At 47.3% G+C, this 17,355-nt stretch overlaps 1 protein-coding gene across 1 annotated transcript in view; it reads left to right on the top strand.

The window, feature by feature from the left end:
• The window catches only part of LIN37 (lin-37 DREAM MuvB core complex component), a 234,446-nt gene extending 218,865 nt beyond the window's left edge, over window positions 1–15,581 (top strand). The window contains exon 10 of the mRNA XM_086929986.1: window positions 14,988–15,581. Within this exon, the coding sequence (XP_086786112.1) occupies window positions 14,988–15,069 (82 nt within the window). The 3' untranslated portion in view covers window positions 15,070–15,581. The remainder of the gene's footprint in view (window positions 1–14,987) is intronic.
• The last annotated feature ends 1,774 nt before the right edge of the window (window positions 15,582–17,355 follow it).

Below are 17,355 nucleotides of genomic sequence, written 5' to 3'. Positions count from 1 at the left end.
ACCTGGTGTTTATCGTGAAGATAAGAAACCAGCCAGTCCCGGGCTAAGCCGGCCACCCCAATTTCCTCCAGTCTGCTAACAAGAATAGCATGGCTGACCGAATCAAACGCGGCCGACATATCGAGCAGCACTAGAAAGGCTGCCCGACCAGAGTCGACTCGCGAGCGAAGATCGTCCAGGACGACCACCCATGCGGACTCAGTGCCATGAGCTGACCTGAAACCAAACTGAGCCACGTCCAGGCAGATATTAGTTTCCAGAAAGCTGGACAGATATTTAGTGACCAGCTTCTCCAAGATCTTAATGGGAAAGGGAAGCAACGAGATAGGCCGGTAGTTCGCCGAACATGTAGGATCCAGCGTTGCCTTCTTCAAAAGAGGAGAGACCACAGCCAGTTTTCAACATTCAGGAACCCCGGCGGTGCTAAGGGACTGGCAACAGATGGCATGAAGAGGAGGAAAGAGTTCCTCTTGAAACGTTTTCCAAAGTTTATGAGGTAACGGGTCCAAGGGAGATCCCGAGGACACACCATTAGCCAAAAGGCAGAAATCCTCAAAGGAAGGGAGAGGGAAACTATCCAGCCGTGCCAGCCTCCCGGCTTCCTCAAAGGCCCCAGGGATAGATACAGGTGCCAAGTCAGACAGAGGCTGGGGGCGAGGGGAGCCGGATCCCAAAGATTGCTCAAAATAGTGGCAATCTTATCCTTAAAAGCCTTTGCCAAGGAGTCACATAAGGATTGAGAGGCCGGGATGTTATTAGTGGCACAGGCAGGATGAGAGAGATCCTAAATGATTTTAAACAGGGTCTGACATTTATTCACTGCCTGCAACAGCGTCTCCTCAAGAAACCTGGCTTTAGAGCACTTAATCTGCGCTTTATAGTCCAGCAGTGCCTGTTAAAAAAGGGCTTTGTCTGACTCGAGATACTGTCAAGTCAAGTCAAAACCACTTTATTCGATTAATTAAAATCATAAAAGTATACTAGACATTTATAAAACTATTTAAAACATGTTTAAAAGTCAATTAATACAATTTCAATCATAATGGGAATTAAAACCCGTTATAAAAAGATAATTACACAATTTCATTTCCATTCGAGCCCAACAATCCATTATTTAAATACATGATACAGAATAGTTAGCTTTCAGCGTTAAGAGTCCAGTCTTGATCTCCTGATTCTTACAGATGCAGCCAGAAAACTGGCGATAAAGTACATAATTACAGGGGTTTTCATCATTTGCAGAAATAGCAATGCAGGCTTATACTGCGAAAATCTCATCTCTTTCAGCATTGATTTTACAAACCGATTCCGGGGTTCGGAATACCAGGGGCAAATAAACAAAAAGTGTGCAGTGTCCTGGGCGGACTGGTCATCACATTTACATGGAGTAGAATCCTCAAGCCTACGCCAACCTTTCACATCCCAAAGAACCATATGGATTTGATTGAAACTGAATTTTGTCAGTAACCATCTATGGAAAAAATTTGTCACCACTGACAAATAGGGAGCCAACTCATGAGATATGGTTACCATTACATGTGCCCTCACTGAGGGTTTACCTAGCTCGTCCGCTTCACGCTCGGCAACACAGAGCCTAGTGAAGTTAATCTTCACCCACACTAGATCTGCTTTACACAGGGATTCTGGTCTAGCAAAAATCTCAGGGCGTCCTAGCTTCACAGCCAAGGTCTCTACATAGGACAACCACTGAATATCCCTCATGTGATCTAGTTTGAGACAATCTTTTATGATCTTATGATTAAGACTAAGGTTCGGATTTAGCCAGAGCTTAATCCATAACAGGATCGGTGCTAGTTTTAACATGTCTGTGATGTATCCCAGACCTAGCTCAAGGTGTAGGGAGTATGTCGCTGTTGACTGAGGTAGGCCCAGCAATGACCGCAAGAATTTATTTTCCTCCGTTTGGATGCGGTCAGGTTTTACAAACCCCCAAATTGCAGCCCCATATCTTGCAATGGAGACTGTCTTGGCTTTGTAAATAGCCAGGATCGCCTCTGTGGGTTTCCCCCCCTAGTCTTTTAGCGAACCCCAAAACTGCGGAGGCAGAACTTCTCACCGCATTCGCTTTGGATGTTAGCTGTGGTATCCAAGTATCCCTATGATCAAATACTACACCCAAGTAGGTGAAAACCTTTACGCTAGAGATAACCTCACTGCCACAAAAAAAGTTTTATCTTTACTTTTAGAGCAACCCACTGACATTGTATGGGATTTGCCACTGTTAATCACCAAATCTAGACTGGACATAAAAGTTCCAAAGGAGTCAAGCAGCTTTTGCAGGGCAATCGGGGTCCTTCCTATCAGCACCGCGTCGTCGGCATAGAGGAGCACCGGAATTGGCGTACCCCCCATGCACGGAATATCCTGAGTGACAGCTGTTAGGTTAGCCGCCAATGAATTCACGTATAACGTGAATAACATGGGGGCCAAAATACAGCCTTGGCGCACCCCTCTGCAGGACCTAAAACTCGCTGTACATTTCCCCTCTGTTGTCATCCTAATGGAGGCATTCAGATCTTTATGCAACAACGCCAGGAAATGCACCAATGAGCAGTCAAGGCCCATTTTCAACAGCATAGTCCACAGCCTTGATCTATTAACTAGATCAAAGGCTGTGGATAGGTCCATGAAGCCTAGGAATATGGATCCCCTTTTTGCCCTCGTGTACTTAGATATTATGAGGTGAAGATTGAGGCATTAGTCCTCCGTGCTCCTCCCCGCTCTAAAGCCATATTGTACATCTGTCAAGATATTATTCCCATTGGCCCAAGATGTTATTCTAGCCAGGACAACCTTCCCCAAGATTTTAATAGAGGAGTCCAACAATGATATAGGCCTATAGCATCTTGGGTCTCCCCTCTGGCCTTTTTTAAACACGGGTATTATAGTAGCTCTGGACCAAGATTTAGGAAATCCCACAATGGCTGAGGCATTAAAAACTTTAGTTAAAATATCAGCCCAGTACAAAGAGTTTGCCTTAAACATATCAGAGGGAACCCCATCAGGACCGGGGGCTTTCGGCCCGCGGTACCCTCCATTGCTTTAATGACTTCAACTGTATCAAATCTAACTGGCGCCAAGGGGAGTTCGGACGCAGGGACCTCAAAAGATTCCTGCTCCATGTTACTACCGTAGATTTTTTCAAAATGGCTAAGCCAGTCTTCCTCAGGGATGTTAAGTTCCAACACCGCGTTTTGGTCACGAGAAAACAATGGGGTATTAATAATTGACCAAAACTTGGCACTATTTTTTAGGGTAGCTTTGTCCATGAGCTCGGCCCAAGCTTCACACTTTAATTCATTTTTACGTGCTTGGATTGCCCTGGAATAATCCTTTCTGAGCTGCACCACTAAGACTTTATCCCTCGGACGAGCATTAAGTGCTTTTTTGAGGAGGTTATGGGCTTTACTGCAGTTATTATCAAACCAGCCCATTACCGGTCTATTTTTATCTCCCTGGTCTTTAGCTGTTAAGATCATGGCCACTGACCGACAGATACCTTCAAAGGAAGTTAAAACCTCCTCGCCCTTAGAGAGAGGATTGACACAAATATTTAAATCTTCTGCAGCCATTGACGTTATGGTAAGGAAAAAATCATCTGGAACTACCTGTCCCCATTTGATCCTCCTCCCCTGATCTTTAGCTTTAACTGGTAATACAGCCTGTGGAGTAACAGAAGAATTTAGGAGCGAAAAACCATTAGCTAACTCCATCCCCACGGGGTTCTGATCACTCGATGGCATGGATAAAGCATTATATAAAATCACATATTTAAGAAGACCTAACGATAGAAAAATGTAATCATTTATCGATTCACAGTCCCTTCCAGTATATGTGGCTACACGTGAACTTTTATCATAAAACTCTGCCTCATACAGATCATTACTAGCTAGTAGGTTTTCAAGAACCTCCCCCTTCTGGCTATGTTCAAAGTGCGGGGGGGAAATACTGTCAGGGCCATCTGAATCGATTAGGTCACAATTTGAACACAAATGTACATTAAAATCACCCAACAAAATAAAATGACAATAAGTGGTTTGCTTTTCCTTATAGACAGTTAAAAAATCTGTTAGCCACACTAAATGCTCATTAGCAGGGTAGCCATGTGGTGAGTTATAACAGTTTACAAAGAGTATTTTGCTGCCATCAACCAAGGTTACCTCTATAACAAGGAAATTATGTGTGGCGCAATCAACCTTTATAATTTTACCCTTTACATTCACCGAGACCAACATCAAAAGACCCCCTCTATTCCGTCCCGCTGGAGAGGGCAAAGCAGGTACAAAAAATGAAGTAAAGCCATCCAACCAAAAATCGCATTCCATATCCCAAGTCTCCTGCATGGCGACAATGTCATATAGCTTTACAAAGTTTAACCAGTTGGGGTCTCCTCTCTTGGACCGTAGACCGGCAATATTCCAACTTAACTGCCTGACCTTATCCCCCTTGTCAGGGGTACCCATTACCGGTTTATATCCATCGTTAGTAGAAGAAGGTACGGGAGCCATAGGGGCGGGGTCCACTATAGCTTCATCAACCATACCCTCTCCGGCCCCCCGTCAATCGCACATCTCAAGTCCTGAGAGTGCGTCAAACCTGTTGTGTGTTGCGATGTGAGGTCCAAATCTAAAGAAGTTCTCCCTACCTAGTCCCTGACTTAGACAAGTGGACCGAGGCCCAAACGGTGTAAAGGGACTCAATCCTAGGTTAGGGGTGGGGGCTCCTTTAAGATGATTATAAAAATATCCCAAAGGACACACACAGATGCTGTTGTCATCGTTAGTCATCGAGGCTGCCCTTAGCAGGACTGTGGCCACATGTTGAGGATATTTAAAATTTACTATCACGCAATCACCGCTACAGGTTTTGCGTGTGGGACTAATCCAATTTGCCCTCCTTGTTGTGATAATTCCTCCTTCATATTTTGTAGGAAACCACAATTTGAGCTCAACCAGGATACAACTTTATTTTTGAGGGAATCATGTGACTCCTCAGGTGACTCAACCGAAAGCGAGTTTTGAGGCGGGACGTTTGCCAATACAATTACATAGGGGGCACAATCCGGGGGAGGAGATTAATAAAATTGCTTCTCCTACTTGGGGTGGCAATCGGATTGGTAACAGGCCATGGCTTTGGGTGTACTACTGACCTAACTGATGGAAGTGGCGGTGGAACAGAAGGACCGGGGGATTCTAGGTCAACTCTGGTGGACTGTTGTGAGGCATGCGTTTTTTTATCCACCTTGGCTACCTTCTTCCCACCACTCTCAGGGAGGTCTATTCTAGTTGAGGGGGGTGGGGGGTTAACGTTATCTATGTGGGCTAACTGTTTCGCTAACAATCCTCCTATTCTTTTTACCTCTGCGGTAACATTATCCAGTTTGCACACTAGAGGTTGGAGAGATTCCGCTAGTTTTAATTCGAATTTGGCTTCTAAGGTACGAATTAACAAGCCAAACTGATCTGGGCTCAGGATTATATTTGCCTCGTTCTTACCCTCCAGGATCGCAGTTGACTCAGGGGAGGTGTGGTTGTCTGGCAGATGGGTATCTACCCTTCTTTTATAAGTGTGCCTTCCCCCTTTTTGCTTTGCTGCTTCCTGCAAGTTCTAACGGGTCTAGTGTGTGTGTGGGCAGGTACCACCTCCTCCTCCGAATCCGAGAGAGACTTGTCAAGGACTTCTATATCTGGAGCCCGGTGAATCAGTGCTTCTACTGCGTTGACTACCTCGGGTCCGGTATCGGTGACAATGTCAGTCTCTGAAGGAACCTCCGGGGGGGAAGGACCGTCCATGAATTGATCCTGATCTGAAAGATTACCTCTACCCAGGGAAGCCCTTCTATCATTATTGATCTTATTTACCATTTTTACTAAAAAGTTGTCAATGGAGCCCGCCCCCACAATAGACTTGTCCTTCTTTGACCCCGGCATGAATACAAGTATACTTTAATGAAAACTAAGCCAATGGACTCAACACCCAATATTAATAGCACAGCAGTTACAATTAGTCCTTCAGCACTTAGTCACTTTACCGGGGAGATGAGGGTCACCAGATAATTTGCACAGGGTCTCTGGCCCTGCCCTGCCTCTTCCTGCCCCTGACGGCCACAGACGGCCCCGCCCTTGACCCGGGCTTCACCCGGGCGCGCGACTCGCGGGGCGAGAGGAGTGCGAGGCTCTTGAAGCGCCTCCGGGCGCGCTGCTGGCGTGTCAGGTGCGCCGGCCCCCAGGTGGTGCTGGGAGGTGTAGTCCGTTCGCGGTTCGCCTGTTCTCCTGCCGTTCCCCTCACGGCGTGTGGCTGTCCCGCTGACCGTGTGGCCGTATGGCACCAAGGTCCGTGCAATGTTTCTAGGCTCCCCGCAGGTCTGGCGGAGTGCCAGGCTCTTGAAGCACCTCCGGGTGCGCCGCTGGTGTGTCAGGTGCGCCGGCCCCCAGGTGGTGCTGGGAGGTGTAGTCCGTTCGCGGTTCGCCTGTTCTCTTGCCGTTCCCCTCACGGCGTGTGGCTGTCCCGCTGACCGTGTGGCCGTATGGCACCAAGGTCCGTGCAATGTTTCTAGGCTCCCCGCAGGTCTCGCGGAGTGCGAGGCTCTTGAAGCGCCTCCGGGCGCGCTGCTGGCGTGTCAGGTGCGCCGGCCCCCAGGTGGTGCTGGGAGGTATAGTCCGTTCGCGGTTCCCTGTTCTCCTGCCGTTACCCTCACGGCGTGTGGCTGTCCCGCTGACCGTGTGGCCGTATGGCACCAAGGTCCGTGCAATATTTCTAGGCTCCCCGCAGGTCTCGCGGAGTGCGAGGCTCTTGAAGCGCCTCCGGGCGCGCTGCTGGCGTGTCAGGTGTGCCGGCCCCCAGGTGGTGCTGGGAGGTGTAGTCCGTTCGCGGTTCACCTGTTCTCCTGCCGTTCCCCTCACGGCGTGTGGCTGTCCCGCAGACCGTGTGACCGTATGGCACCAAGGTCCGTGCAATGTTTCTAGACTCGAGATACTGTTTTCTCCAGGCTCGTTCCGCCTGCTTACACAGGAGTTTCAGCTGGAGAAGATCTTTTGAATACCAAGGCATGGCAAGTTTGGACCTATCACTTGCTTTCCGCAATGGGACCATTTTATCCAAAGAATCTGTAATTTGCCGGCTAAGGATCACATAGCTCTCCTCCACACTTCCTCCTAGGGTGAATCCCCCTGAAAGCAGAATTGGTAAGCTTGAGTGTTTCAAAAGCCTAGACCATTGCCTACTAAGTTTTTTTTAAATTTTTTTAATTGTTTTTATTGAAAATAATATACAATTACAACAAACAAGACCATCATGCAATGGACATCTGCAATACAGTTTCGACAGATCAGCTTTCCAGCGGTACAGTATCATGTAGGAGTATCACAGTTGGGTTCAAGGTGCCTCAGTGTCCCCAAATACCAAATCGGGCTCTGGTGGTGTGCAAATACCCCCTCGGTATACGTTCCAGGCATCCCAAATCTTTCCCCATTTGCGGGGTCTCCCTCTGGCCACATACACAGCTCTCTCTCGAAACATACACCAATCAAGGTCATCCATCCATTTCCGAACCCAGGGTGCTCGACCGGCTCCCCAAAGTTGTGCAATGTTTCGCTTGGCAATCATACAAGCAAGTGTTACCCAGAGCTTGCCATGAGTCGAAAGGCCGGAAGGCTCCCATACATTCAGCAAACAGCGGCGTGCCTCCAATGCAACCTGTACACCCCACACCTCACTCATTTTCTCATGAATCTTGGTCCAGTATCTCTGGATATCAGGGCACTCCCACAGAATGTGCATGAAGGTACCTAGCATACCATAACCCCGTCGACAGTTTGCACTTGAGGCGAGCCTCATCCGACACAACCCTGGGCCCGTGGTGTAGGACTGGTGGAGGATTTTAAGTTGCACCAGCCGAAGTCTCATGGAGAGCGCCACTTCTCGAGGGGATGACACAGCTTCCACCCAATTCTCATCATCCAAATTCAAGCCATCTGCCACCCATTGCTCACGGACTCTCACCAGGGTATCTTCTGTGTGGTTGACCAACTTTTAATAGACCAGAGAGATCGCTCTGGTGGGGAGATACCCATCCAGGAGTCGATCCTCCAGTGGGGAGGCCTCCGGCGGCGTCACATCGCGAGGAACAGCGGCCGCCAGGGCGTGTTTAATTAGCAGATATCGGAATTGCTCACTCTCATTCAAATGGTGTTTGGCCTGCAGTTCCTCAAAGGTCAGTATACCCTTCTTACCCCAAATGTCTCTAATCTGGGAGATGCCTATTAGGTCCCAACGATCAAAACCCTTCGACTTCCACAGGCTGCCCAGGACCTCGGAGTTCCATAGTGGGGTGGCCATAGTTATCTTACCCTCCCATTGGAGGGCACGGTTGGCATCTTGCCACGCCCGTGCCGAAGCCGACACGGGACCCATCAGTGGAAACCTACCTCGCTTGGCATACAATACCCGAGTATACTCGCCCCCCCGGCAGCTGAGCTCGATCCATTGCGAACCCCGGGTCAGCCAGGGAGCCATAGATCGCATGATTAATGGGGGCCAGTTGGGAAGCCCAGTAGTATTTCCTAATGCTGGGTAATCCAATCCCACCGTCATACCATGGGAACATCAGTTTAGATAACGCAATCCGCGGCCTCCCCGCCCAAAGAAACTGACGCTGTAGCGACTCTATCTCATTGGAATAAGAGGAAGGCACGGGATCAAAGAAGTTCTGTAAAGCGTATAAGAACCGCGGCAGCGCCATCATTTTGAACAGAACCGCACGACCCAAAAGGGAAAGTGGCAGTTCCTTCCATTTTGCGATATCCCGGCGGAGTCTGGCCAAGGCGGGAACCAGGTTAGCATCGAAACGCTGTTTGGGGTCCCGGGAGATGTAAATACCCAGATAGCGAAAACCCACCTGCTCCACCCTTACCGGGCAGGTTTCTGGCATTCTGGAGGGATCGCCGCTCAACACAAATAAGACTGATTTCTTCCAGTTAATGGCAAACCCGAAATATCTACCATATATCGCCAAGATATCCATAAAAACAATGAGGGACAGTCGGGGGGAGGTCAGATACATCAGGATATCATCCGCGTATAGCGAGATTTTGTCCTCCCACTCCGAAGTCCAGCGCAACCCTTTGATCGACCTATCCCATCGCACCCAGGCCGCAAGTGGCTCGAGTGCCAGAGCAAATAAGAGTGGCGAGAGGGGACATCCTTGTCTGGTGCCCCGTCCAAGCTGAAAATCGCGGGACATGTGATTGTTCACCACTACCCGGGCCAGTGGTGCAGAATACAGGAGACGGATCCATCGTATGAATTCCAGGTCAAACCCGAATTTCTCCAGCACCGCAAATAAGTATGGCCATTCCACTCTGTCGAACGCCATGGTAGCGTCCAATGACGAGAGCGCCGCTGGCTCATGGATGCGAGCCGAACCCGCAACCACCCCATGGAGTCTACGAAGATTAAGAGCGGTATTTCGGCGCGGCATAAAACCGGACTGATCCGGGTGTACCAGTTCTGTTATGATTTTCACTAGCCGGTTTGCGAGTAGTTTGGCCATCATTTTAGGCTTTGCATTTAGGAGAGAGATTGGGCGATAAGAAGAACATTCCAGACGAGGCTTACCATCCTTATATATGACAACAATGTTGGCAATACGCTGGTCGTAGGGAAGCACGCCATTTTCCCTGCTCTCAAGATACATGGCTTTCATAAAAGGAGCTATACAATCAGCGTGAAGTTTATAGAGTTCGACAGGATTACCATTCGGGCCCGAGGCTTTCCCGGAGCGTACCCCGCGGATGGCCATCGCGACCTCGTTATTAGTTATATCTGAATCCATAAACTCCCGATCCTCGGCCGAAAGAGCAGGCATTCGGACATCCCGGATGACATCCGCATTCTCCTCGACCGTTTACGTCCCCGCTGAGGCATAAACCTCCTCGTAGTATCTGGCAAACTCGTCCGCTATATGCTGTGGATCCGCCGTGGCACCCGAGCACGCAATATGCAGCTCCGGGACTAGACGAGACCCCCAGTCTCCCTTCTCCAACCACGCTATCAGTTTCCCCGCCTTGTCACCGTGTTCATAGACTCTACTTTGTGTGTTAGCGTGTTGTTCCCTCGCCCCCTCCTGCGATAAGTGTTTGTACTCGTATGCCTACTAAGTTTAGTGGTAGCTCCCTTACTCCCACTCCTCAAGGTGTCAGTAGGGAGAAGAAGGGAGAAATGAACAAGAGCATGGTCCGTTCAGCATTGGGGAATTATATCCCTAACCAAAACCTGACTAACGTCCCCAAAAATCAAATCTAGAACATGACCCTTTAGATGAGTCTGGGAGAGCACCACCTGCTGTAGATGTATATTTAAGCAGGCCTGGCACAGATCTCTATAAGCTGAATCCAAAGGCCCATTCGGCCATAGATTAAAATCTCCCAGAATCATTTGCCTGGCATGAGTATTGGAAAAATCGTAGATAATGTCTACCAGCTTAGATACGGCTGACAAAGCATTGCCCGGTGGTCTGTAGCACAACAGCCCCGAATGCAGTACACCTCCCTGTCCTTTTAAGGAAAAGCCCATTAGTTCAAAACCCAGGACTTCCTTAATCTCCAACAGAGAAAGTCCCAATGTGTCCCTAAAATAAAGACCTATGCCACCCCCTCTGTTCCCTACACGGCGGTTGTGCCTAACTTTATAACCCGGGGGACAGGCTAAGCCCAGTTCCACCGCGCTGTCAGGAATAGCACATCTAACTCATATAGTTCAATGAGGAGTGCAATTTCCACATGATGCTTGCTAAGAGATCTAACATTAAGCAAGCCGCAGGGCGGTGTTGTCAGACCGACAACTCAGCTTGGAGCGTGAATTGAGTCTTATGAGCTCATCTCTAGAGTATGCTAAGCGGGTGGGTGCCGAGGAGGCAGCATTTCCGGCGCCGGGCGCAACCTGTGTGCGAACGGGCGCAAACGGGCTTACCTCTGGCGTACCTCCGCCTTACTACTCGACCACACAACCACAAATAGAGAGTAAGGTGCTATCTACTTTACCCTTGCCTATCTTTTTGGTCCCACTGTACTCTGTGCACACTATACCTCACTTTGATATAGTATATTCAGAGCCAGCTTCTTACATTTTGATCTTTTTAGCGTGTTGTCCTTTGGTTAGTGAAAGTATCCTTGGACCAAACAGTTTATTCATGTGGGTTGTAGGGCTCCTCAGAAGTATGTTTGTTGGTTTGCCTGAATGAAAAAGAACTATTTTCTTTAAGCGGAAGTTCTTCAGAGGAACTATCAGGTACATGCATCATTGTTGCCGTTTACGATTCCTTCATTACGAAAATTAAGGAATCGCAATTAAGGAATCGCAAACGGCAATGCATCAAAAATTTGCAATTTTTTTAGCGATTCCTAATTTTTCCTTAATTGCGATTCACAATTTGCGAATCGCAATTAAGGAATCCCTTCCCATTGATTCCTATGGGCCAAAAGGCCCAAAGGAATGAATGGGAAGACAATCTCAATTTGCGATTCGCAATTAGCTAATCGCAAATTGAGATTGCGATTTCGAGGGTGCAGGGGTGTCCAAAGGACACCCTGTTGCACCCCTGAAATCAATCTATGCACATATGTTGTGCACACACATGCCCTAAGGGCATGTGTGTGCACAACATGACAGTTTGAAAAATGCACAAAATTGAATTTTTCAGTTTTTTCGCAAATTACCATGAGGTCCAACCTCACGGTAGTTTTTTCCTCCTAATTGCGAATTCGCAATATTTTTTGGGTGTCATGCATTGCATTTAAGGAATTGCGATTCCTTAAATGCAATCACATTTTTAGAAATCGCAAAAAATAGCGATTTCTTGTATTTTTGATTGATGCCCCCCAAATAGTGATTTAGGAATCGCAAACGGCCGAATTTTGCGATTCGCACCGTTTGCGATTCCTAAATCACTTGATGCATGTGGCTGATAGTCACTAGAAAATGCTCACTAGAAATAGTCATGTTTAAACTATTATATGATTTTACGAAAATGTAACTGTTTGTGAGTTTTTAAAAATATGCTATTATATTAGAGCCGGCCAGTTCAAGTAGTCTAAACTCCTGATTTATTCTGAGTAGCAAGGGTGTCCCAAGGTCACACCAGGTTGTCTTGGAAACAGTACTTGGATGTCTCTCTTCAAGGCAAAGTTGTCTGGATGTCTTTTTCCGTCTTAGTCCTCAGAGTGTTTCAGACCCAGGATAATTTCTATGGGTGCCTCATTCTGAGCTATCAAAATGCCTCAGGCACAATCACCATGGTGTCTTGTAAACAGTTCTTGAAATCTTCTCCAGATGTCTGCATCCAGGAAAAGACCTGAGGCATCTCTTGTCTTAGTTTAAGCCCTCAGGGGCATCTCACACACAAATACCATGGGCCCTCAGGTACAGTGAAGGCACAGCTATCTTTTGGATTTCTCACTCCCAGGCACTGTGCCCTGAAAGTCAAATTTTCAGTCTCAGGACCAGTCCTCTGAGTGTCTTACTTGCACTTGTTCTGGGTGGGTCTTTATACTAGACTTTGCGGTGTCAGTCATAATTACCAGGCTGACTCAGAAATTGTCGTGGGTTTTTTTCAGGCACAATCATCTCCTGGATGTCTTACTCTCAGGAACTATCCTCCTGGTAACTAACAGTAATGATTTCCTTGTTCTGTATTGGCAAGTGAGAGAGCCTGTGATTCTATATGAGATGTGTTCGGTATCTCTTGCGACCTCTTTCATCCCTTCTAACCCCCTTGGGGCAACTGTGTTTCAATCGTTCAAGCAAATTTAGGAGTTGGACTTACACCCCACCAACTTTCAAAAATTCACCAGCTGCCACTGGCGCTGAAGGCCTGAGTGTGGTCTGGGTCGCCTCAAACATGGCCTCATGTGACTCTTGTGCCTATTTTCTAAAAGGGCAGGAAAGGGGATCATAAGCGTTATCGCTCAATATCACTTATTGATTCGACAGTTAAACTAATGGGCGGAATTCTCTTAGATTGCCTGGAGGTGTGGGCACATGATAACTATTTCCCCTCTGATTTACAATACGGATTTGCATCATGTCTGACACAGTTGCGCAGTGCCTCAACCCCTACCTCGCAATAAACACTTACTCTATAGCTGAAGAGAGGAGCTTTTTATTGAACTTCGTGGATGGAAAATAGCCATTTGAGCTTGTCTCCAAAGTTATGAGACATGTCTAACTTGTCATGGGGTGGAGGTTAATACTGTAGCTTCCTTAGGTAACTGCATTATGAGATGACGGCCAGCGTTGGATGTGGCCCAAATGGCAAAACCATGACACCTTCCAAACTCATGAGGGGGATTTGGGAGGGTTGTGTGCTCACGCCATTTCTATTTACATTGCACATTAACAGTCTTGAGAAATATTTGGTCAATCTGAGCATAGATATACCTCTAGTAGGCACCCATCCCATCCCATCCCCACCCTCCTCTATGCTGATGATGCAGTGCTCATGTATTGAACCACACTTGGGTTGCAGAGACTGTTGCTCTAATTTTCCATCTTTATGGCGGACTTAAATTTAACAATATATCAATCCAAGATTCATATAATAGTCTATTTTTCAAATAAACAAAAAATCATGCCCGTTGTACTAAATATTTAAGTTGTGAAGATTAGCCCTACACCCACTTTTTCTCATTTGGAAGGGGTCCTATTTGATGATAATTGAAGCTGGAGCACAGAACAGCTGACTTTGCAAGGGTGGCACTATTGAGTTCCATTTCCAAATTGGGTGCTAAACCTCTTAAAGAAACGATGGCAGTATAAAAATCTAAATCTTTGTTGATTGCCACCTCTGGTGCTGGGCTTTGGGATGTGCAGGATATACAGAAGATGGAGACAGAGAGATAACAGAAGATAGGGAGTTTTTTTAGAAGACTGCTGGCAGTCCCAGCACTTATCTGTGCCACACAGACTTGGGGATAGATTTGTTCATTATCACATCAAGCTTCATCCCCTTCTCCTTTGGCTGTCTATTGGAACCATGCATCAAACTGACTTTAATCATTTGCTATTATCAGATTGTATTTAATTAGACAATGCCATGAAGATTCCTTGCCTCAGCTATATGAAAAACTTTGCCACAGTTTGCACATGCCAGAATTGTTCAGCAGTCCGGAAGCTCAGCCCTCCTCCAGCAAAAATATATTAAAGGCTCACTTTTTTCCCTGGGCAAAGCTAATAGAAAACGCATTGAATTTTCAAAAACACAGTGTGCTAAATCATATGCTAGTTACTACAACTCCTTGGCAGGAACCTTATCTTATCTAAGTCCAGAACAGCAACCATTGAGATTAACTGGCTGAACACTGTACTTTACATAATTGCCTCCGCAGAAGTCAGTCTATATCATGCCAACCTGGCTTTTGTTCCTCTCAGACCACAATTCACTTTATGATTTTCTGCAAATTCTATATACCGCTCAGAAAGCACTTGTCTTGAGGTTTTTGTTGGTTTTTGCCAGCTTCAGCCTGGTGACTCTGTCAACACATTTGTTTGAATCGGCACCCATCAAATCACAAACATTATTTCTCAATTCAATTAAACACAGATTGTACTCGACGACTTCAAATAAAGGTGTCTGGTCCAAGTTGTTATTTATAAGCTGTTACCGACGTTGAATTGTTTTAGAAATCCGCCTACCATTGGATTCTTAGATACAGCAGATTGCTAATAATTAGAGCCCTGAAGAAGTCTCCTCGGAGACGAAACTCGTTGGCTAAGTGGTGTAATGGATTTTATAAAATTTGGATTCTAGTGATTTTGTCTATTTTTCAATAAAAACGACAAGCATTATTATAAAGGACAACTTGGACCAAACACCTTTTTTCACTTCCTTTTCCCTCTACAGCACATGCTGCCCTGGATGGCCACTCGGCAGGAATATCAAGTCATTTCATTTTGTGTTCTTTTCATTGCAGATGGAAAGAAGCTTCTCATAAGAACCAGCTGCGGTATGCAGAGAGCATGAAGATCCTAAAAGAGATGTTTGAAAGACAGTGAGAAGATCCTGTGGTGTCGGCATCCTAACAAGGACTTTCCTCCCACTACCTCCCGCCCTCTTGAGCATCAGCAGACCGTAAAGGGTTCCACTGAAAGACCAGAGGTTGAAATAAGTGACTCGCTGCTCTCCCCCACGAGGCAGATCCTCATCTTTTCTGCTACTTGTTAGACCAGTGTTTATTCTCTCCCTTGATCCCTTCAGACAGTAAAACCATCTAAAAGTATGTACCTAGGCAGGTAGTGACAGGGTCTTTGAACTCCACAGACATTGGCAATCTGTGTCTGTTCTTGTCTTGTATGGACAGTAGTATGTTTCCTAGAGCTCTGTGCCATAAAATGAGACTGACTTCCTCTGCTCCCTGCAGTGTTGCTACTCAGAAGTTTCAATTAACCCATCCCATTACCCAAATAGCAGCTTGAAGATCCTCACAATACTTTACCTGTGTATGGGTTATTTTGTATCTGATTTTTTACACATTTAGGGGTTCTAACCAATAAAGGTAGATCTCGCATCCCTGTGAATATTTCCTACTGTGCAGGTGGTAACCCGTCATAAGCAAAGAGCACCATACATTTGCAGTGTCACTACAATATTTGCTGGTGATAACATTTCCAAACTGCTTCAGAAGTTTAAAGTTGTCTTAAATGTACCCCCTGGCCAGGACTACCCGTTTGAAACGTTCACTCCCAAACTCCCTTTGAATCCTTTACTCGGATACCTTGGCTTCTCTTTCCATATCAAACTTGCTCTAACACCTACATCAATCCTTAGCCCCATTACCTCCCTCCCCCACACCTCCACCACAATTGAATTTCCTTAGGTCCTTCTGATTGGTTTCTTCCCATCAATCACCTTGTAGTAGTAATCCATTTGCCTCCTACGGCCGAGTAGAAGCTCTGCTGTAATTTAGGGAGAACTCTCCCCAATACTGCCAAGTAAGAAAAATAAAATCATCTTTATTTTTAAGAGTTGAATGTGTCGCTACAACTTTTGGCCGCAGTATTACCTCACACTGCGCTCACCTTATGACCTGGTGAAGATCAGTTTGACAATGCAGAAGCGACGAAGGCCTGATCACGCAAACCATGCAATGGTGCCTCACCTGCGCTCCTGCATGGCCTCTGGCAGCCAACGAGCATAGGAATCCAGCACACACTGCTGTGGTTGTCTTTGAAGCAACACACACATAGCAAGGGCTAGAAAAGGTTGGCTGCCGATGGGGCAGGGTTAGAAGGTTATGGAATTCTATTCTGCGCAGAGCATACATGACGCATATGTAATACAGCGTGTGTGTTCGAGGCATGTGGGCTGCTGAATTCATATCTGTGCATAGATCGCCGCCTAGTGTTGGGTCCGGATGATTGCACATTGCTGTCCTGGAAGAGTCTTCGAAGTATCACGAGATAGGTGGCTCCTCCCCTGGACTACAGTGCGCATGGGCATCGCCTCCATCCCCAGATTGTTTTTTTCCGCCATTGGGTTCGGATGTGTTTCGGTTCCCTCTGTCGGAATCGATAGTTTAAAACTTTTCTAACTCGAGACCAAAAGGTCTTTAGGCTGAGCGTCGGTATCGTTTCGTTCAGGGTTTTGTCTCTTCTCAGCTCCGAACTCTTGCTACCCATCCGCGTGCTCTCGGCGCGGACGGGCCTACTCTACCGCTCCAGACATGGAGCGAACTCCGTTCAAGAGGTGCCCGGTGTGCACCTCCAAGTATTCACACCTCGATGTGCACCCTGTGTGCAACAAATGTTTGTCACCGGACCATGACGAGGCCAGATGTATGGCCTGCTCGAAGTTCCGGTGTAAGAAGACGCTCAAGATTCGTCGGGCCGCTAGACTCCAGGCCCAGTTAGCGGCACCCCCGGCGCCCCCGCCAGACAACATCTTCGAGGAATTTGTTGAAGACGACGACGCCATTCAGGTTTCGGACTCTAGCCCCGCGTCTGAGGGGGATGCCTACGACGCGGGTGATGAGGACTTTGACGAAGCCGGCGACGAGGTAGGGGACGACGATGGGGCCATTGCCACCGTGGGGGATAGCTCGGAGGAGGAGCATCCCCAAACTGACTCAGGGGTCGACCCCCTTCATGCGGCCCAGGTCGAGGGATCGCCTTCGGGCCTTACCCAAGACCTTGTTACTAGTCCAGCAGCCCCGCCTCCGGGCCCGGTCACGGACATTTCTGATGCGCCACTCCCGTTATCAAAAACGAAAGTGAAGCCATTGGAATCCACTCCCCCGGTTTCGAAACCGAAAGTGAAAGCTGCACTGGTGCAGAAGGCTCTAG

The sequence above is a fragment of the Lissotriton vulgaris genome, chromosome 7 (assembly GCF_964263255.1).
Source record: "Lissotriton vulgaris chromosome 7, aLisVul1.2, whole genome shotgun sequence".
NCBI classification, from domain to species: Eukaryota; Metazoa; Chordata; class Amphibia; order Caudata; family Salamandridae; genus Lissotriton; species Lissotriton vulgaris.
This window is presented reverse-complemented; position numbering and strand designations above follow the sequence as displayed.